This window comes from Nycticebus coucang, chromosome 6 (genome assembly GCF_027406575.1).
Source record: "Nycticebus coucang isolate mNycCou1 chromosome 6, mNycCou1.pri, whole genome shotgun sequence".
NCBI classification, from domain to species: domain Eukaryota; kingdom Metazoa; phylum Chordata; class Mammalia; order Primates; family Lorisidae; genus Nycticebus; species Nycticebus coucang.
The window spans coordinates 122,902,427-122,925,253 of NC_069785.1; the positions used below are offsets into that span (position 1 = coordinate 122,902,427).

Here is a 22,827-nt window from a genome sequence, read left to right on the forward strand (position 1 = left end):
TGGTGCACACCTGTTGTCCCAGTTACTTAGGGTGGGGTGGGGGGGCAGGAGGATCACTTTAGCTATGGTCAGGCTAATGCACTCCAGTATTGGCTATATAGCAAGACTTTGTCTCAGAAAAAATTTTAGTTTTTTACCTGTGAAATTTGTTAATTTAAGCAGGCACTCACTCATACACTGTTGAGTTAGCACATAAATCAGAGCAGTCTTTCTGAGTGTAAAGTGGTAGTAAATGTTGACTTTTTAAATTTTCAAGCTCTTTCACCCAGTAGTTCCTCTTCTATGAATTTATTCTAGAGAAACACAGAAGCGAATAAAAGGTTAAGTTATATTCAGCACAGGATTTAAAAGTCTTAAAAAATGAGAAACAACCCTGTTGTTCATCAGTTAAGAAGTAGCTACAAAAATCACAGTGCACACAAAAGATTCAGTCTGGTGCAGCTGTTGAAAAGAACAAAGTATGAACTGTGGTCCAGGCTATGAAAAAAGAAAGAAAGAAAAGAACAAGATAGGCCTCTGAATGGCCTAGCAGATAAAGATAGTGATGCTGATTAAGTTAAGAGGCAAGTTGAAAAGCACTGGTATGTGATATCCCATTCTTCAAAAAAAGATTACAGTAATGGAACATTAGCACCAGAATAGGGAAAAAATCTGGAGCACTGCTAACTCGATTGGGTGTCTTTGGGGAATTGGTTTAGGGGAAACTTTCTACACCGTATTTTCCTGTACAGTTTGGAATTATTACAATAAATGTGGTCTCTAAATCAGGAAAAAAGCCATACATTTAAAATAATTAAAGACATTTTGATCTATTAGGTAATTCTTTTTTCACTAAAATTCTGTAGGGAAGATAAAATGTTGCTATTTTTGCCAGTGTGAAGTATAATTATGGGTAGAAATAATAAAACTTTCACTTTATAAAATGTGGTAGGATCTATAGCCAGGGGTTTCAGAACCTATATTTAACTTCCTTGACTTAAAATATTCACTAATTAGATGATTAATTCATTTTATATCTGAAATTATCCTCGTCTTGGTTACATTTATCATATTTGATAGTATACTTGGTTCTTTCTTAAAAAGAGGGGATAACATTTAACAGTTTGCATTTTCTGGCAGATGAACTCCCAGCTAGCCCAGATGACTCGGATAATAGTGTATCAGAGAGCCTGGATGAATTTGATTATTCTGTGGCTGAAATTAGCCGCTCATTCCGGTCGCAGCAGGAAATATGTGAGCAACTCAACATCAATCACATGATCCAAAGGATCTTCCTCATTACTCTGGACAACAGTAGGTTATAAACTTGTAGCCAGTCTATTCATTATTCTACTTTTCTTACTTGGGCTTGGGCTAGGAACTTGCTCTTAGAAACCTGTTATATCTAATAATAATTAGATGCGTACCCACATACTGTACTCCCTGGAATACAGAGTTTACATTTCAGTGAAGCTTTTGGTATGACCCCAAAATAGCAGTTAGACACAGATGTAACTTTCATTCTCATTTTCGTTCTGACTACACCGTAGAGCTACTTGTCATTACTACCTTAAAAAGGAAATGGGAATGGTGGCCAGACCCATGTTCTTCTCAGAGGTAACCTGGATATTCATGTGGAAGCCCAGAGAGGTGTCAGACAATATTTTCCCTCTGCGGTTAAATCCTAAAGTTATTAACTAATGTATGGGATTTATCTTTAAATGTCATGATGTAAGATTTATTACAAAGCCCATTCTCTGTGACTGGGGGGAAAAAGATTTAAATCTTTAGATGCTGTTCTGTGTATCAGTATCACTCTGGTATTACCTGAGTCATACTTGGAGTTCAAGAGAAATGCTGTCAAGATCAATTTTCTGTAAGACAGAAATTATCCTTAACCTGTCAGATTAAAACCATTTCCCAGGTGATCCAAGCTTGAAAAGCGGGAATGGCATCCCCAGCCGATGTGTGTATTTGGAAGAAATGGCAGTAGAGCTAGAAGATCAAGACTGGCTTGATATGAATAATGTTGAGCAGGTAACATTTTATGTTCCTAACACGTCCCTTCAGCAAAAATCAGCCATGCAGCTGAACTCTGCTCACCATTCTCTGACTTCACTTAAGTCCGCCTCTTACATTGCTGTGGTGTTCCTCTTTTGGAATCTTCTCACTTGACTGTGGCCACATGTCCAAATCTGTCCGTCCTCTAAGAAGCAGTTAAAAAGCCATCTCTAAATAAATAAATAAATAAATAAAATAAAATAATAAAATAAAATGCCATCTCATCCACAAAGCTTTACCAGATAAGAGTTGTCATTTCTGTCTCTGATTTCCTAGAGTGATGATCTTTCTATACATCTCTTATGGGAATTGTCGCTTTCTGTCTCATGTCGTGACATTTTTATGTACCTGTCTTATCTCCTGTATTAGATACTTAAGTTCTTGAGAGCAAGGCCCGTCTTAGTCCATTGTGCTTCTATACAAGAATACATGAGATGGTAATTTTTTAAAGAAAAGGGGTTTATGTAGTTCATGGTTCTGCAGGGTGAGAAGTTGAAGGGCCTGGCCCTGGCTTCTGGTGAGGGCTTTCATGCTGTGTCACAACATAGTGGAGAAGGTCACAGGGGAGGCAGACTCTGTGAGGAGGGGAAAACCTAAGGAGCATTCTCTCTTTATAACAACTCACTCTGCAGGGATCTGATCACTTTGAGATCTAGTCCAGTCTCTCAAGTGAGAACTCCCTACTGCCAGAACAGCCCTATACCATTCATGACAGATCCACTCCCACAGCCCAGATACCTCCCACTGGGCCCCACCTCCCAGCATACCACACTGGGGATCAGATTTCACCAGAGCTGTGGAGGGGACTGATACTCAGACCATAACACATTCAAAAATCAAAGGAGTACATTGTACCTTACTGGTGCCTGATTTTTTTTTTTTTTAATTTTGCAATTTTGGCCTAGGCTGGGCTTGAACCCACCACCCTTGGTTTATGGGTCCGCGCCCTACCTCTTGAGCCACAGGCGCCACCCTGGTGCCTGATTAACATTAAGGAAACAATACTTTGGTAGGGAAAATACTTGACAACTTATGTTTAAGTTTAACATCAGCAATCACAGAATAGTAGATTTCAAATAGAAGTTTAATAATTGACTCTTGGCACCATTCAACAGATAAGTCTTTTAATACCTACTCTGTGTTGGGGCTGTATAAGACTGCAATAGTTGGGCAGTGCCTGTGGCTCAGTAGGTAGGGCGCCGGCCCCATATACTGAGGGTGGCGGGTTCAAACCCGGCCCCGACTGAACTGCAAACAAAAAATAGCTGGGCGTTGTGGCGGGCGCCTGTAGTCCCAGCTACTCGGGAGGCTGAGGCAAAAGAATCGCTTAGGCCCAGAAGTTGGAGGTTGCTGTGAGCTGTGTGATGCCACGGCACTCTACCGAGGGCCATAAAGTGAGACCCTGTCTCTACAAAAAAAAAAAAAAAAGACTGCAATAGTTTAACTTTTTTTGTTTTTGTTTTTCTTAATAGGCCCTCTTCGCCCGCTTATTACTTCAAGATCCAGGCAATCACTTGATTAACATGACTTCTTCTACAACATTAAATCTCTCTGCTGACCGAGATGCAGGGGAGAAGCATATCTTTTGCTACCTTTACTCCTGCTTCCAAAGAGCCAAGGAAGAGGTAAAGGAATAATCCTCATTGAATACTATATGACTTTATTATGTAAACTGGAATTGGATTAATGTATTTTATATCCATTTATATACATTACAGTATGCTTGGAACTAGGTATCAAAGGCATTTTTAGCTTGTCTTCTAAAGCTTTAGTCTCTGGCGTCTACCCCTCTCACCAGTTAATCAGTGCCTTCTCACCTCTCTACAAACCTTTTTAGAAATCACACCTTTAGAATAGGTCTCATAAATTCATTTCCACTGGGGTGTAAATATTAGAGTAAGTTCGGCCTGACACTTCCAGGATTGGAATTTTAACAGGTAGGTTATTCCTTAAGCCAAAGAATGAGTCTCTTGCATTTTCAAGCGTCCATAGAAACCGATATTATTGTGTCACACATTACTGCTTCCATTCTTTTCACTGTGTCTACCCAGGTTTTAGAGCTAGGCTCTTTCCTCTCTACTTCATGCTCTTTGCAGATTACCAGAGTTCCAGAGAACCTGCTACCCTTTGCAGTACAGTGCAGGAACCTCACTGTATCCAATACCCGAACAGTTCTCCTCACCCCGGAGATCTACGTTGACCAAAACATCCATGAGCAGCTAGTAGATTTGATGTTGGAAGCCATCCAAGGAGCCTGTGAGTACCTAAGCAAGATCTGTGAGCATTTACACTTTGATTTTCAAATTTAAAATTTCACAGCAAAATTTTACAGCCAGGCACAGTGGCTCACACCTGTAATCCCAGTGCCCTGGGAGGCTGAAATGGGGAGAGGATCCCTTGAGCTTGCAAGTTCGAGGCCAGCCTAAGCAAGAGCGAGACCCCCTCTCTATAGATAGGAAAAATGCTGGCGGGCACTTGCAGTCCCATATGTTCAGGAGGCTGAAATCCAGGAGTTTGAGGTTGCTGTGAGCTAGGCTGATGCCTAGCTCAGGCAACAGAGTGAGAGTCTAGAAAGTCTCAGAGTCATTGCGGTTCTGGTATAAATTAAGGAAGAAAGATCATACCTTCATCTTTGAGGTTGAATATCAGTAGAATTAAGCTAGGCATAATGGCATATACTTCTTGGTCCCAACTACTCTGGAGGCTTGGGCAGGAAAATCTCTTGAGCCCAAGAATTTGAGTTATAGTGTTCTATGATCATGCCTATGAACAGCCATTACACTCTGGCCTGGTTTAGACCTCCACCACCTCTAAAAACATAATTATCCGAAGTAAAGGGCCAGTGTGTAAAAGCATATAATGATTCCCAGGCCTCCTTTCTCTCTCATTTATCTTCTGTTAGATTTTGAAGATGTAACTGAGTTTCTGGAAGAGGTCATTGAAGCCTTGTTAATGGATGAGGAAGTTCGAACATTTCCAGAAGTCATGATTCCAGTGTTTGATACTTTATTGGGCCGAATAAAAGATCTAGAGCTGTGCCAGATCCTATTGTATGCTTATCTGGATATTCTTCTTTATTTCACTAGGCAGAAGGATTTGGCAAAGGTAGGTGTGAAAGGTGGTATATGTTCCGTTAGCTGGAGATATCTTACTTCATGATTCCCTATCCTGAGTACACTCATGTGTTACCTATAAAATAAGAGAAAGATAGATTAGTTGTACAGACTGAACTCTTTTTTTTTTTTTTTTATTGTTGGGGATTCATTGAGGGTACAATAAGCCAGGTTACACTGATTGCAATTGTAAGGTAAAGTCCCTCTTGCAATCATGTCTTGCCCCCATAAAGTGTGACACACACCAAGGCCCCTAGACTTAACTCTTTGAGGCCCTTTAACCCTATCACCCTATCTCACAATACAGATCAGTAAGTAGGACTTGTCTTCTGTTACAGGTTTTTGTAGAATACATTCAGCCCAAGGAGCCTAGCAATGGGCAGATGTACCAGAAGACCTTGCTGGGAGTAATTCTGAATATCTCTTGCTTATTAAAGACTCCAGGTGTTGTAGAAAATCATGGCTACTTCCTGAATCCATCCCGTTCCAGTCCCCAGGAGATCAAAGTACAAGAGGCCAACATCCATCAGGTGGAACTATTTGCCAGGGGTATCCTAGCCCCTGATCTTACATTAGTTTCCTCAGGAAGCAGAACAGATAAGACTATGCCTTTTGGGAAAGCAAATCCGTCTGGTTGACTTTTACCATAATCACATAAGAAAGTGCCCTCTGTTTAGCATGTTCTGAGAGCACAGGATAAGTCTTTGTGTGGGGTGAGAATCAACTGCTGCTCCTTTTTGCTAACACTATAGCACTGTCACTCCCCTCCACCCTCATTTTTCTCACTGAGCTATATCTTACAACTTGAGCTCCTAAAATCTTCTTTTCTCCCCTAAAATTTTTGACTGAACTCTAGCTTATGAACCAATTTTTTTTTTCTTTTCTCCCTCCACCTATGTATGTCTTCTCTATTGGGGTTTCTTCACTTAAAAGTCTAGTCAACATGAGACATATAAGTGATTGAATTGGGGAATAGTTTTAAGTCTCTCATTCACCATTTAATCCTCACTACTCTCTAAAATGGGTTGGCAAACTACAGCAATGGTCAAATCTGGCCTGTTTTTATGAATAAAGTTTTTCGAACACAGCCACGCCCATTAGTATATGTATTGCTTATGGCTTGATTTCATGCTACAATGGTAGAGTTAAATTATTGCTACAGAGACCATATGGCAAGCAATGCCAAAAATACTTGTCCTGAGAGGAACCTTTGGCCTTCTAATTTCAAGACTATTCTTTTGTAAGCATCAGAGGAGGCAAGAAAAGCTTCGTCTTTCTCTGCTGCATGTCTTTTTTTTTTTTTTTGTAGAGACAGAGTCTCACTGTACGGCCCTCGGTAGAGTGTAGAGTGCCGTGGTGTTACACGGCTCACAGCAACCTCTAACTCTTGGGCTTACGCGATTCTCTTGCCTCAGCCTCCCGAGTAGCTGGGACTACAGGCACCCGCCACAACGCCCGGCTATTTTTTTGTTGCAGTTTGGCCGGGGCTGGGTTTGAACCCGCCACCCTCGGCATATGGGGCCGGTACCCTACTCACTGAGCCACAGGCGCCGCCCAAAATTTTAGCACTTTATTTTTTTATTTATTTATTTTTTTTTTTTTTTTGGCCGGGGCTGGGTTTGAACCCACCACCTCCGGCATATGGGACTGGCGCCCTACTCCTTGAGCCACAGGCGCCACCCTGCTGCATGTCTTTTAATAAAAGAATTTCTTTTATAAAATTTGGATTCAGTCAAAAAGCCTCACTTAAAGACCTAGAAGGCTACATGTGGCCATAAGCTGCAGGTTGCCTATCTCTGAAAAGTTTCCTAACTCCTGCTCTAAAACTAATGCTATCTGCAGTTTGGTAGCTGATCAGAATATATCTCACAAGCACCCAGAAATAGATTTTTTTTTTTTTTTAAATCAGAACCATGGGATAAGGCACAGGGAGAGTAAAGGGAAAGATGAGGATTATATTTTCAGAAACTGCCAGTTTACTAAGGTTTGGGAGTAAAAAATATTAGGATTGTGAAACTGGAATGTTCTGTGGTTGTGTTTTCTGGTTAAACAGTTCATGGCTCAGTTCCATGAAAAGATCTACCAGATGCTGAAGAACTTACTCCAGCTCTCTCCAGAAACCAAACACTGTATCTTGTCCTGGCTTGGAAACTGTTTGCATGCAAATGCAGGCCGCACCAAGATTTGGGCGAATCAGATGCCAGAAATCTTCTTCCAAATGTATGCCTCGGATGCCTTCTTTCTGAATCTGGGTGCTGCTCTCCTGAAGCTATGCCAGCCATTTTGCAAACCTAGATCCTCTCGGCTCCTCACCTTTAATCCCACTTACTGTGCCCTAAAGGAGTTGAATGATGAAGAACGAAAAATTAAAAATGTACACATGAAAGGTAGGCTTCTCAAAACAGTGTTTGTATATAAGTGTAATGTCTGAGGCATTCACTCCCTTATCCTTTTTCACAGAGCACCTCTTTCTCAAAAAAAAGATGAGGCAAAAAGGAGAACTACTTAGATTTTTAAAAGATAGACTTGAAAAGCCTTTAAATGTGCTTTAGTGAGACCTTCTCCCTGGATTTGGCAGCCTTGGCTATTCATACATACACTCATTCTGTATAGAAATGAATAAAACAGGCTTGGCGCTTGTAGCACAGTGGTTACAGTGCTAGCCACATACACTGAAGCTGGCGGGTTCAAACCCGGCCCGGGCCAGCTGAACAGCATGACAACTGCAACAAAGAAATAACTGGGTGTTGTGGCGGGCTCCTATAGTCCCAGCCACTTGGGAGGCTGAGGCAAGAGAATTGCTTAAGGCCAAGAGTTTGAGGTTGCTGTGAGCTTTGACCCCACGGCACTCTACCAATGGCAATAGCTTGAGACTCTGTCTAAAAAAAGAAAAAATAAATAAAACGTAATCTCCATCCTTTTTAAACTCAGAGGGTTCAGAGGAAGGCAGATGTATTAACAGATCATTATGATACAGTATAGGGCTAAGCTGTGGGAGCACAGAGTGGGGAATAAATAATTCTGCAGAAGTTGGAGATCTTCATAAATGAGTCTTAAAAGACAAATTGGGGGCGGCACCTGTGGCTCAGTGGGTGGGGCGCTGGCCCCATATACCAAAAGTAGCTGGCTCAAACCCAGCCCCGGCCAAATTGCAACAAAAAAATAGCCATGCGTTGTGGTGGACACCTGTAGTCCCAGCTACTTGGGAGGCTGAGGCAAGAGAATTGCCTAAGCCCAGGAGTTGGAGGTTGCTGTGAGCAGTGTGACACCACGGGACTGTAATGAGGGCAATAAAACGAAACTCTGTCTCTACCAAAAAAAAGTTGGGTTTTACAGTCAAATGAGCAAGAGTGTTCCTTTATACAGAGGGAAGAATAAGTATAAAAGTACAAAGCTATGGAAAGTCTTGAGTGAGGATAGTGAGAAGCTCAATGTGGCTAGAGAAAGGTGTAGGTGGGTGGTGGGAAGTGGAGGAGATGGGTCCGGGGAGGAAGCAGTTGGGACTGGATGGGAGAAAACTTAAAAATACAGAGAAGTGAAAAGTGATTCATAATTCTGCTGTTCAAAGCAGATTACTCTTAACTTTAGTATATTTTCTTCTAGTTTTATAACTTCTAATTGTAAATATGATACCTGCTGAAAAGCAAGTAAATACAGAAAAGGCACGAAACAAATATGAATGATTCATTGCTTATTACATGAAAAAATTACATGATTATTCCTTTCAATTTTGGGTGATTTCACGGTCCAGTGAAAGAGTTATTAACTGTATTTCTTTAGACAGAAGCCAAAAGATGTTAGACAATGGAGTAATGGGACAAGACTTCTTTTTAAGAAGATATCACTGGTAGCAATGTGGAAGTTAAAGGAGAGTAAGGGGAGCCTGGGAACCAAGGTAGATGTCTATGGCGAGCCATTTATTGTTCCTCTTAACTTCTTTGAGGTTTGGACAGAGAAACATGTTTGATCCCACCTGTGCAGGAGCCGAAGTTTCCCCAAAACTACAACCTTGTAACAGAGAACCTTGCTCTTACGGAGTACACTTTGTACTTGGGATTTCACAGGTAACTCCTCTGATGTCATTAGGAGAGAATTATTTGGTTGTGTTGATAACCAGAGGTTGAAAGTGAGTCTTAGGGGTTGTAATTTCACTTTTTTATTTTTTTTATTTTTTGAGACAGAGTCTCTGTTGCCCAGCTAGAGTGCTATGGCATTAGCCTAGCTCACAGCAGCCTCAAACTCCTGGTCTCAAGTGATCCTCTTGCCTCAGCCTCCCACGTAGCTAAGACTACAGGTGCCCACCACAACACCCAGCTAGTTTTTCTATTTTTAGTAGAGATGGGGTCTCACTCTTGCTCAGGCTGAACTCCTGAGCTCAAGTGATCCACCTGCCTCAGCTTCCCACAGTGCTAGGATTACAGATGTGAGCCATCATGCCTGGCCAATATAATCTCAATTTATTCTAAATGTTCACATTAGAATCTAGGATCAGGGGCTGGGCAAGGTAGCTCGTGCTTGTAATCCCAGCGTCCTGGGAGGCCAACGTAGGTGGATCAACTGAGCTCACAAGTTCAGGACTGCCTGAGCTAGAGTGAGACCCTGCCTCTAAAAATAGCCAGACATTGTGATGGGCGCCGGTAGTCCCAGCAACTTGAGAGGCTGAGCCAAGAGAATCGCTTGAGCCCAGGAGATCTATGATGCCATGGCACTATAGCACTCTACTGGGGGCAACAAAGTGAGACTGTCTCAAAAAAAAAAAAAAAAAAACTAGGACCAAAAGGGTATCAGGAATGTATGTATGTTTACATGAATCAGCTTTGTCCAGATTACTTAAACTTGTTTTTAACTTTTGATATGTTAACTTTTTCTTTTTCTTTCTTTTTTTTTTTTTGTGAGACAGAGCCTCAAGCTATAGCCCTGGGTAGAGTGCTGTGGCATCACAGCTCACAGCAACCTCCAACTCCTGGGCTTAAGCAATTCTCTTGCCTCAGCCTCCCAAGTAGCTGGGACTACAGGCGCCCACCACAACGCCCAGCTATTTGTTGGTTGTAGTTGTCATTGTTTGGCAGGCCTGGGCAAAATTTGAACCCACCAGCTATGGTGTATGTGGCTGGTGCCTTAGCCGCTTGAGCTACAGACACCACTCTGATATGTTAACTTTTTAAAATTAAAGATACACTAGTATTTTTCTCTACATTTGCAAATTTTAAATCACTGTGTTCCTACTCTCATCTGGAAAGTGGAATTGTTTTCATTTATGTTTCATTTTCTTCTCTTTCTACTTCTCCTGATGAGAAAAGACTAAGCTATATTCTATAGAATAGAGACAGAATTGGCAAAAATAAAGAAAGTGTTTATAAGGGATTCCAGTAAGATCAATAGGACCACTAAAGATCTGCATATATAAGACAAAGAAGATTCTAAAGGATAGGGGGGTGGCTCACACCTGAAGTGGCTAACACTTCAGGAAGCTGAGGGAAAAGGATCCCTTGAGCTCAGGAGTTCAAGACCAGCCTGAGCAAGAGTGAGACCCTGTCTGTACTCAAAATAGAAAAATTAGTTGGGCGTTATGGCAGACTCCTATAGTTCCAGCTACTTGGAAAGCTAAGGCAGGAGGATCACTTGAGTTTGAGATTGCTGTGAGGTAGGCTGATACCACAGCACTCTAGCCTGTGGCAACAGAGTAAGACTCCATCACAAAAAAAGAAAAAAAAAAAAGGATTCTAGAAATTTGAAGATTTGTGAACTAGAATGCATGACTTTCAAAAGTGGTTCTGATTCTGACTAGCCACATAGCATAGCATTCTATAAATTTTTTTCCTCTAATGTAGCTGATTATGACTAAGTATAAATAAGGTGAGAAAATAGCAACTCAGTCATAGTTACAGCCTCAAAATAAAAGTTTTTCTGTCCACATTTATTTTTTTGAGACAGAGTCTCAGTCTGTTGCCAAGGCATCATAGCTCACAGTAACCTCAAACTGTCGGACTTAACCCATCCCCTTGCCTCAGCCTCCCAAGTAGCTGGGACTTCAGGCACCCACCACAAAGCCCATCTAGTTTTTCTATTTTTGGTAGAGACGAGGTCTTGCACAGGCTGGTCTAGTAGAACTCCTAAACTCAAGCAATCCCCCTAACCTGACTAGGTCTCCCATAGTGCTAGGATTACAGGTGTGAGCCACGTCACCCAGCTATCATCATGGACATTTTAAATGAGACAGTAGATAAAAGTTCATCATATGCTTAGCCTGCTCAGCTGTCTACTTTCAAACACAAAAATCAATGTCATCAGAATTTTGACTGAGTTGCCCTAGACATTTTCTACAGGGCCAAAGGGGATGATTTTAGAACTATACACATAGAAACAGCTATCTATAACTTTAAATTATGGGTCTTCCTTTCAATATTTGGCTGGCCTTTTGTGGAAAAAAAAAATTTAATGTTATAGTGAACAACAGAGCTCTTAGGTTGTATCTCAGGTGGCTCTTTACTTATCTATAGGGTCCCTTTTCGTCAGCTTAGTTTCTACTAACTGTAGAAGGACCATCCATATATCCCCATCAAAGTATGAGCATTACACTTGCATGGTGTAAAACTAACCTGCTAGGCTTCTTGTACTTTGCCTAATAATTATTTATTTTACAAAATAACAGGGGTGCATCTTACAAGGGTATATGTGAAACTTGGTAAATGGTCTGTAAAGCTAGTGAATGATGCCCCATGATCATATCAATGTACACAGCTATGATTTAATAAAAAAAAATAATAAAATAAAAAATAAAAAAAACAAAATATAGCCGAGTGTTGTGGCGGGCGCCTGTAGTCCCAGCTGCTCGGGAGGCTGAGGCAAGAGAATCACATAAGCCCAAGAGTTGGAGATTGCTGTGAGCCCTGTGACGCCACGGCACTCTACTGAGGGCAGTAAAGTGAGACTCTGTCTCTACAAAAAAAAAAAAAAAACAAAACAAAATAACAGCCCACTCTACACCCTGATCACCCAACCTGCTGTTCTTTGAATAGTACATTTCAGCTGAAGGCTGCTAACTATTTGCAGTTAGCTTCGATTATGTTGAATACCTGGTAACATTTTCCCAGCACTATAAACCCTGCCTCTGTCTGGTCACAAACTTATTCTGAGTGCCTTCTCCGCCACTGCAACTGCAGCTCCTAATCTCCTTAAAATACTAGAATAAATTAACGAGGATTCATTTTTCTGTGCCTGTATGGGCCTTCCTGACCCAGTCTCTTCTGCTTTCTTGGGCCAGGTTGCATGATCAGATGGTAAAGATCAACCAAAATCTGCATCGGCTGCAGGTCGCCTGGAGGGATGCTCAGCAGAGTTCTAGCCCTGCTGCTGACAATCTTCGTGAGCAGTTTGAACGACTGATGACCATCTATCTTTCTACCAAGACTGCCATGACTGAGCCACAGATGCTTCAAAACTGCCTCAATTTGCAGGTGTCAATGGCTGTACTACTGGTTCAGTTGGCCATAGGCAATGAGGGCTCACAGCCAATAGAGCTAACTTTTCCTTTGCCAGATGGCTACAGTTCTTTGGCTTATGTGCCAGGTAAGCAGGCTCTCCTTTGGAAGCTTCCTATTTATAGCCACCTCAGTTTAACTGGATCACACTTTGGAAGTTTAAGTCTCAAAATACCTTTCTTTAGTTGTCATTCAATTGTTTTTGGAGAAACAGTTCAAACTTGTAGATGATATCTACTGGTCAAAGTTTGGGGGGGACTAAAAGTTTGTTGCTCAGCCCTGTGTCCCCATTGTTATGCATGTCAGAAAATCATCTTCAAAGGACTAAGTATGGTCGGGGTTTCCAGAGATGTTAGTTTCTATCATCAATATTGTTTGTTCAACATAAATTTATATAATTCTCCCTGTAGTAGTTAGCGGTCATCTCAAGAGTTAAATGATGTACACTGCTTCACCCCCAACAAAAATGGATAAACTTTTTTCTTTAGAAAAGAAAAAAAAAATCTCCTGCTGGTTAATCCAGAAGGGAGGTTGTGTGTGTATGTGTCTCAGTGAGGGACTGGCAGGTATTGTTAGATTAAGTCATGTGGTCTTAATCATTGTGTTGGTCATATATTGCTGTGTAACAAAATTACCCCCACACATAGCAGCTTAAAACTACAAATACTATCTCATGCAGTTTCTGGGTCAGGAATCCAGGCATACTCAACCATGTGGTTCTGTCTGAGTCCCACAGAAGGTGGCAGTCAAGCTGTCAGCCAGGGCCATAGGAATCTAAGGACATGACTAGGGCTAGAGTATCCACTTACAAGTCCAGTCATGTGGTTGTTGATAGGCCTCAGTTGTTTGCGCTTTTGGCTACCAACCACTTTTCCAGGCCACATGTGTGTGTCTCCTTAGTACTATTCATGATAAGGCAGCTGGCTTCCCCCAGAGCAAGTGACCAAAATGGAAGCTGGAAGCTTTTATAACCTAATCTTGGAAATGACATCACTTCTGCACCTCTCAAGGTATATCTTCTACCCTGAAAGAGCATAGGAGGGGACTGTGCAAGGGAATGAATTACTAACTTACCACCATCTCTAGTAATACCAACCAGATAGTCAAGATTTTTTAACTTAGATAGGGTGAAAGGGAGAAATTCAAATGTTATCGAGTACAATAGACAGATGGTTAGCTGATTCCAGTGAATATTTTCTTTTTCAGAATTTTTTGCAGATAACCTGGGTGATTTCCTCATTTTTCTCCGCCGCTTTGCTGATGACATCTTGGAGACATCAGCAGATTCCCTGGAGCATGTCCTTCACTTTATTACCATTTTCACTGGAAGTGTGGAAAGGTGAAATACTGAAAACTTGGCTCTGTCACTTTTTAGAGCTGCAAAACATTCAGAAAATTTCTCAACCAAGTAATAAACAAGCCTGATCATCAGGGGTTACCTTCAGAAGTTATGTTAACGTTAATAAGTCACCTGATAATCCTTATGGGTAACCAAAAAATTCCACTATTGAGAGGCATAATAAGCAAGGGCCTTAGCCCACAGAGATTTTGAACCTACATATAAGGTACCTGATGGGAATTCCACTGCTAGTCCCTGGTGAAAATAGTTGCCATAATACCAGAAACTTCACCAGTAGCATCCAGGTGCTAATGATCTTCTAATAATTATAACAAAGCTTACCTTAGTGCCCTAAGTTGGATGAGCAGTAGACCTAAGCCAGTGTTACTTTGCATCTCAATTCTTCTCACTCATAGCTTCTAGTCCTCTTTTCCAAAGGAAGATACTATGACTTACAGAATTGCTTCCCTGATTTTCATGGATGCAGAGGCTAAAGGAAAAGAAACTCTGTGTACAAACATGAAGATTTGCTGTGCAGTGAAGAGAATGACCCACAGTTCCCTGAGCCATATCAATGAGAAATAGAAGCCAATCCTTCACTGAGCCGAGCAGACCTAATGAGAAGTCATAAATCAACAAGTGTTTACTAGACACGCACTATGCATTGTAGGTAACATAGGATAACTGAATCCTAGTTTCTGCCTGCAGAAAGCTTGGAAAGGCAAAATTATCCCAGATGAACCTGTCAGAGGATAGTATGCTATAAATAATGCATTATTACAGAGAAGTAAGCAGAATGGCGAAGCATTAAGGAGAAACTCACCCTCATACTTGGTTAGCGGTCATCTTAAGAGTTAAATGATGTACCATGCATCACCCCCAACAAAAAATGGATAAACTTTAAATTGAAGAAATGTATGCTATTGTTTACTATAATGATGGTATACGATGGTTTGGGCTCTTCATGTGGTAAGTACAGTCAGAAATTTGGGGATCAGTGGCTATAGCTCAGCGGTTAGGGCGCTGGCCACATACACTGGGGCTGGTGGGTTCGAACCTGGCTGGGGCCTGCCAAACAGCGACAACTACAACAAAAATAGCCGGGCATTGTGGTGGGTGCCTGTAGTCCCAGCTACTTGGGAGGCTGAGGCAAGAGAATCGTTTAAGCCCAAGAGTTTGAGGTTGCTGTGAGCTGTGATGCTACAGCACTCTACCAAGGGCAACAAAGTAAGACTGTGTCTCAAAAAAAAAAAATTGGGGTGTAAGTTTAAGTTTACATCTTCCTCTTGCTTTCTGCCTGTTTTGCAGAATGAAGAATCCCCACCTAAGGGCCAAACTAGCTGAGGTGTTGGAAGCAGTGATGCCCCACCTGGACCAGACCCCGAGCCCCTTGGTGTCCAGTGTGTTCCACCGGAAGCGTGTGTTCTGCAACTTCCCACATGCATCCCATCTGGCAGAAGCTCTAATCAAAGTTTTTGTGGACATCGAGTTTACAGGTAGAGCAGTCATGACACCAGGTCCAAAACTGAGAAGCTCATACCAGTAGAGTGCCACAGCTTGATCAGTATTTGAACCTCAGACATTGATTGAAAACCTGCCAGGCTTGGCTCAGCACCTGTAGCTCAGTGACTAGGGTGCCGGCCACAAAGACCAGGGCTGGCAGGTTCAAATCCAGCCTGGGCCTGCCAAACAACAATGACGACTACAAAAAAAAAAATAGCCGGGCGTTGTGGCAGTCACCTGTAGTCCCAGCTATTTGGGAGGCTGAGGCAAGAGAATCACTTAAGCCCAAGAGTTTGAGGTCGCTGTAGCTATGACGCCGTGGCACTCTGCCCAGGGCAACATAGTGAGACTCTGTCTCAAAAAAAAAAAAAAAGGGGGAGGGAGGAGGATGAGTGGAGGGGGGGTAATTGGTGGGATCACACTTACAGTGTATCTTACAAGGGTACATGTGAAATTTACTAAATGTAGACTATAAATGTCTTAACACAATAGCTAAGAAAATGCCATGAAGGCTATGTTAACTAGTTTGATGAAAATATTTCAAATTGTATATAAAACCAGCACATTGTACCCCATGATTGCATTAATGTACACAGCTATGATTTAATTAAAAAAAAAAAAAGAAGGGCGGTGCCTGTGGCTCAGTCGGTAAGGTGCTGGCCCCATATACGGAGGGTGGCGGGTTCAAACCCGGCCCCGGCCAAACTGCAACCAAAAAATAGCCGGGCGTTGTGGCAGGTGCCTGTAGTCCCAGCTACTCGGGAGGCTGAGGCAAGAGAATCGCTTAAGCCCAGGAGTTGGAGGTTGCTGTGAGCTGTGTGAGGCCACGGCGCTCTACCAAGGGCCATAAAGTGAGACTCTGTCTCTACAAAAAAAAAAAAAAAAAGAAAGAAAAGAAAACATGCCAGGCTTGATGCTAAGTGCTTCGTTTATTATTATCCCACTAGTGGCTCCTGTTGCTCAGTGGGTATGGCACTGGCCACATACATTGAGGCTGGAGGGTTTGAACCTGCCTATGCCAGCTAAAAGAACAATGGCAATAAAAAAAATAGCTGGGCATTGTGGCGGGTGCCTGTAGTCCCACTGTAGTCCCAGCTACTTGGGAGGCTGAGGCAAGAGAATCACTTAAGCCCAAGAGTTTGAAGTTGCTATGAGCTGTGACACCATGGTACTCTACCCAGGGCAACAGCTTGGGACTCTTGTCTCAAAAAAAAAAAAAAAATATATATATATATATATTCCCATTAATGTGTTATCATCTGAAAAGTTTTACATTATTATCCCTGTTTACATATGAATACATGGGTGCTCAAAAAAATTAAATTATTTGTCCATGAAATACAGACTAGTAAGTGATAGAACCACATCTGTCCCACCTTTAAAAAACCTAGATACTGGGCGGCGCCTGTGGCTCAGTGAGTAGGGCACCGGTCCCATATGCCGGAGGTGGCGGGTTCAAACCCAGCCCCGGCCAAAAAAAAAAAACCTAGATACCGTTACCAACCTTATTGTATTGCTTGGGCAAGTCATACTCAAACAAATTAGGCTTTCTGATTACAACTTGGTTTTTATTTTTCTTTGCCTCAAAATTATGTAATAGTGGATGATGAGTATACTGTTGAGAGATTCCTTTCTTTTAACCAGACTAACTCTCTAATTGTTAGATTGAGAATACCAGCAGGCAATATTTCCTTTCCCTCTAACCCTGAGCCCCTGTGTGTAATTAAATAGTACCTTATATCAACCAGTAAATAAGATATGTTAAGCAGTAATTTAAGACCTTTTTTTTTTTTTTTTTTTTTGTAGAGACAGAGTCTCACTTTATGGCCCTCGGTAGAGTGCCGTGGCCTCACACAGCTCACAGCAACCTCCAACTCCTGGGCTTAAGCGATTCTCTTGCCTCAGCCTCCCAAGTAGCTGGGACTACAGGCGTGCGCCACTTTTTTTTTTTTTTTTTTTTTGGTTTTTGGCCGGGGCTAGGTTTGAACCCGCCACCTCTGGCATATGGGACTGGTGCCCTACTCCTTGAGCCACAGGCGCCGCCCAATTTAAGACCTTTTTTAAAGGGTGTCTTCTGGGTGGCGCCTGTGGCTCAGTCGGTAGGGTGCCGGCCCCATATGCCAAGGGTGGCGGGTTCAGACCCGGCCCCGGCCAAAACTGCAACCAAAAAAATAAAATAAATAAATAAATAAAGGGTGTCTTCTACCATCCAATGAAAAATACATTATTTTAAGGAGATATTTAACATTTTATTGGCTGCTTCTCCATATTTGGATTCTGGCTTTGTCACTTGCTCACCTGTGAGCCTCAGTTTCCTCATCTGTAAATGGGTCGAAGTGATGATTAAGTGAAATGATTATAAATCCTTATAATATGTAAGGAGTGGCACAATAAATTGTTGCAATTATCTCATATAACCATACAAAGGTTGTAATGTAGTTCAATTTCTGTTCTATTTCTGAGGGATCCGAAGTTGAAAAGGGTTAAGAGACTTAGATTACGCAAAGCCAGAATGAAAACCGAGGTCTTCTGACTTCAAATCCTACACTCTTCTTTATCATATGAACCATCTTACAGAGTTTTAGTAATACCTCTGGTATTTCAAAAGCAGTATAAGCCTCAGATTTTTAGTTCCGGACCTGATTTTTCAGAGTAATTAAAAACCATTTGGCTTCACAGTTGGGATGTTATCTGTGAAGAATGTGGGGATTATTTAGTGTCATTCTGGATGTGGTTTTCACTGCCACAATGGCCAGCCCACAGGCCTCGTTCAGAGTCTAGTAAGTACTCCAATTTTGGATATGGAAGTATTTATTTCCCTTGTACTTTATTCTATTTTATTTATTTATTTATTTTAGAGACAGAGTCTCACTTTATCGCCCTCGGTAGAATGCCGTGGCGTCTCAGCTCACAGCAACCTCCAACTCCCCGGCTTAGGCGAATCTCTTGCCTCAGCCTCCCGAGTAGCTGGGACCACAGGCACCCACCACAACGCCTGGCTATTTTTGTTGTTGTTGCAGTTTGGCCGGGGCCAGGTTTGAATCTGCCACGCTCGGTATATGGGGCCAGTGCCCTACTCACTGAGCCACAGGTGCTGCCCCTTTGTACTTTATTTTACAGCTTGGTTCTTGTCCCTTGCTAAGTAAGATATTCTTTCTTTCTTTTTTTTTTTTTTTAAATTGAAATAGTCTCACTCTGTGGCCCTGGATTGAGTACCATGGCATCTTTATAGCTCACATCAACCTCAAACTCTTGAGCTTAAGCAGTCCTCTTGCCTCAGCCTCCTTAGTAGCAGAGACTACAGGTGTCCGTTACTATGCCTGGCTAGTTTTTCTATTTTTAGTAGAGATGGGGTCTAGTTCTTGGCTCAGGCTGGTCTCAAATTCCTGAGCTCAAGTGATCCATTCCCCTTGGCCTCCAAGAGTGCTAGGATTATAGGTGTGAGCCACCATGGCCGGCCTGAGTAAGGTATTCTTTTTTTTTTTTTTTTTTTGTAGAGACAGAGTCTCACTTTATGGCCCTCAGTAAAGTGCCATGTCATCACACAGCTCACAGCAACCTCCAACTCCCAGCCTTAAGCGATTCTCTTGCCTCAGCCTCCCGAGTAGCTGGGACTACAGGCGCCTGCCACAATGCCCAGCTATTTTTTTTTTTAGTTGCAGTTCAGCCGGGGCCGGGTTTGAACTCGCCACCCTCAGTATATGGGGCCGGCGCCTTACCAACTGAGCCACAGGTGCCGCCCAAGTAAGGTATTCTTTATATCTGCCTCCCTGTCCTTCTGTCAGTAAGAAAATAAATGAGCAAACACTTGGTCACAACTTTAGGCCTTTACCAACTCCCAGTGCAGATTTTGCAAGTAGCTTTGACACGCTCAGAATAAAAAATAAATGACTACACATGGGCATAAGCTCTTACTCTTTCCCTAGTAGCATAACCTCTGCTGATACTTTGTTCTTGCCTCAATCCAGGAGACCCCCATCAGTTTGAACAGAAGTTTAATTACCGCCGTCCCATGTATCCTATCCTAAGATACATGTGGGGGACAGATACCTATCGGGAGAGCATTAAGGTAAGAGTTTTTATGAAACCATTTGCTTCATATAAGCCCCATAAATTGTGATTAAGTACTAAAATGATTTTCTTTTGGGCTGGGACTTACAGGATTTGGCTGACTTTGCCTCTAAGAATTTAGAAGCCATGAATCCCCCACTTTTCCTCCGCTTTCTTAACCTGCTAATGAATGATGCCATCTTCCTTTTGGATGAAGCCATACAGGTAAAAAATTAGAAAATGTAAAATTTTAAAAATTGCCCTATACCATCAAATAGTCATTAGTACCTTTTTACCTTTTAATCATAATAGAGCAATCCCTAGTACTGGTCTTGAAAACCAGATTTATGATTTGTAGCATACCTCCAAGGTTGCCATTACAGGGTTTCCTGAGTTATTCCATTAAAGAACAAGGTCAGGGGTCACTGAGGCCTCACGGGCTAGGATGGTTGGCAGAGAGTTGGAAACATAGTGTGATGAAGCCAAACTTAAGTGCATTGGCAAGAGTAGCTAGTCGGGCCAGCACTATAGAAAGAAGTCAGGATCTTGCTTTTGGTTAGTGACTTTCAACCGTTTTCCATCCCAACATGTCAGTAAAGTGGTTCAGCTCACAATGATTTTTCTTTTTTCTTTTGAGGCAGAGTTCAAGCTGTCACTCTGAGTAGAGTGCCGTGGTGTTATAGCTCACAGCAACCTCAAATTCAGGCTCAAGCAATCCTCTTGCCTCAGTTTTTCTATTTTTAGTAGAGATGGGGTCTTGCTTTTGCTCAGGCTGGTCTCGAACTCATGAGCTCAGGCAGTCCACCTGCCTTGACCTCCCAGAGTGCTAGGATTATAGGCATGAGCCACTGCACACGGCCGCAAAGACAATGATTTTTGATTTTTTTGTAGAGACAGAGTCTCACTTTATGGCCCTCGGTAGAGTGCCGTGGCCTCACACAGCTCACAGCAACCTCCAACTCCAGGGCTTAAGCGATTCTCTTGCCTCAGCCTCCCGAGTAGCTGGGACTACAGGCGCCCGCCACAACGCCCAGCTATTTTTTGGTTGCAGTTTGGCCAGGGCCAGGTTTGAACCCATCACCCTCGGTATATGGGGCCGGCGCCTTACCGACTGAGCCACAGGCGCCGCCCGCCTGAATAGGAATTCTTAAATGTCATGACCCTTCAGTTCTACTTTCTTATCTGATATGTCCCACCTCTGGTTTCTATAGTATTTGAGCAAGATAAAGATTCAGCAGATTGAGAAGGACCGAGGTGAATGGGATAGTCTGACTCCAGAAGCTCGCAGAGAGAAGGAGGCTGGCCTACAGATGTTTGGACAGCTGGCACGTTTCCATAACATCATGTCCAATGAAACAATTGGTACCCTTGCCTTTCTAACATCAGGTAAACACACAAAGCATGCTTTCTGAAAAAAATGTAACGGCCAAGATCTGTTTCACTTAAAGGATCAGCCCCGCTGAAACTAAGAATTCAGACCCTGGTGATAGGACCCTCCATAACTAAAGAGAGAAACAAATAACTTGAGAAGCTTCAAAAAGCATGGTGATAGCTAAGCATGGTGGCTCACGCCTGTAATCCTAACACTCTGGGGGGCTGAGATGGAAGAATCACTTGAGCTCAGGAGTTCAAGACTAGTCTGAGCAAGAGTCAGACCCCATCTCTACTAAAAATAGAAAAATTAGCCAGGCATTGTGTTGGGTGCCTGTAGTCCCAGCTACTCAGGAGGGACAGAGGGTAAGTGTAAACCCAGGAGTCTGAGGTTGCTGTGAGCTAGGCTGGCATCATGGCATTCTAGCCTAGGCAACAGAGTAAGACTTTGTCTCAAAAAAAAAATTGTGATGTGTCTACAATATGTCTACACAATGAAGTTCATCAATAAGTGAAATATTTGTAAGTAGGAAATAATTGAAAACAATCAAAAAGGTCATCAGTAGGGCGGCGCCTGTGGCTCAGTGAGTAGGGCGCTGGCCCCATATACTGAGGGTGGCGAGTTCAAACCTGGCCCCGGCCAAACTGCAACAAAAATATAGCCGGGCGTTGTGGCAGGCGCCTGTAGTCCCAGCTACTCGGGAGGCTGAGGCAAGAGAATTGCCCAAGCCCAGGAGTAGGAGGTTGCTGTGAGCTGTGTGATGCCACGGCACTCTACCGAGGGCAATGAAGTGAAACTCTGTCTCTACAAAAAAAAAAAAAAATGGTCATCAGTAAAGACGGATAAATAAAATTAATAATGATGTAATTACAATTGAAAAATGGTGTAAATCATCACTACTCCATGGAACATTCTGTAGTGGTGAAAATGTTCTGTCAGTCTTGGGCGGCACCTGTGGCTCAGTCAGTAAGGCGCCGGCCCCGAGGGTGGCGGGTTCAAACCCGGCCCCAGCCAAACTGCAACCAAAAAATAGCCAGGCGTTGTGGCAGGCGCCTTTAGTCCCAGCTGCTCAAGAGGCTGAGGCAGGAGAATCACTTAAGCCCAGGAGTTGGAGGTTGCTGTGAGCTGTGTGAGGCCACAGCACTCTACCGAGGGCCATAAAGTGAGACTCTGTCTCTACAAAAAAAAAAGAAAGAAAAATGTTCTGTCAGTCTTAGCTGTCCAGTACTGTACTTACAGCCTTAAGTAGCTATTAAACACTTGACATATGGTTAGTATGACTGAAGAACTGAATTTTTATTTTCTTTAATGTTAAGTAATTTATTTACTTATTTATTTATTTGAGAAAGGCTTATTTATTTATTTATTTATTTTTGTAGAGACAGAGTTTCACTTTATTGCCCTCAGTAGAGTGCCGTGGCGTCACACAGCTCACGGCAACCTCCAACTCCTGGGCTTAGGCGATTCTCCTGCCTCAGTATTTATTTTATTTGTCGCCCTCAGTAGTGCCGTGGCATCACAGCTCACAGCAACCTCCAACTTTGGCTTAAGCGATTCTCTTGCCTCAGCCTCCCAAGTAGCTGGGACTACAGGCACCCACCACAACGCCCGGCTATTTTTATTTTTTGGTTGTAGTTATCATTGTTGTTTGGCAGGCCCAGGCTAGATTCAAACCCGCCAGCTCTGTTGTATGTGGCTGATGCCCTAGCTGCTTGCTGAGCCTAATGTTAAGTAATTTAAATAGCTACATGTGGCCATTGCCTACCATGTTGGACAACGTAGGAACTTAGACTTACCAAGTGGTAAGATTATTTATTATATAATTATTGAAAACAGTTACAGAGTATGTACAATATGATAATCATTTTTGTTTTGAAAATGCACTTGATGGCACAGCACCCATAGCACAGTGGTTATGGCAGCAGCCAC

At 42.5% G+C, this 22,827-nt stretch overlaps 1 protein-coding gene across 1 annotated transcript in view; it reads left to right on the forward strand.

Annotated features, from left to right (window-relative positions):
• Positions 1-22,827, forward strand: part of UBE4A (ubiquitination factor E4A) — a 44,502-nt gene that overhangs the window by 8,777 nt on the left and 12,898 nt on the right. Inside the window, exons 3-16 of the mRNA XM_053593758.1 lie at positions 1,120-1,293; positions 1,904-2,016; positions 3,513-3,665; positions 4,137-4,296; positions 4,943-5,145; positions 5,492-5,683; positions 7,207-7,540; positions 9,097-9,217; positions 12,418-12,722; positions 13,841-13,973; positions 15,282-15,469; positions 19,445-19,545; positions 19,638-19,751; positions 20,738-20,912. Coding sequence (XP_053449733.1) covers positions 1,120-1,293; positions 1,904-2,016; positions 3,513-3,665; positions 4,137-4,296; positions 4,943-5,145; positions 5,492-5,683; positions 7,207-7,540; positions 9,097-9,217; positions 12,418-12,722; positions 13,841-13,973; positions 15,282-15,469; positions 19,445-19,545; positions 19,638-19,751; positions 20,738-20,912 — 2,466 coding nt within the window. The remainder of the gene's footprint in view (positions 1-1,119; positions 1,294-1,903; positions 2,017-3,512; positions 3,666-4,136; positions 4,297-4,942; positions 5,146-5,491; positions 5,684-7,206; positions 7,541-9,096; positions 9,218-12,417; positions 12,723-13,840; positions 13,974-15,281; positions 15,470-19,444; positions 19,546-19,637; positions 19,752-20,737; positions 20,913-22,827) is intronic.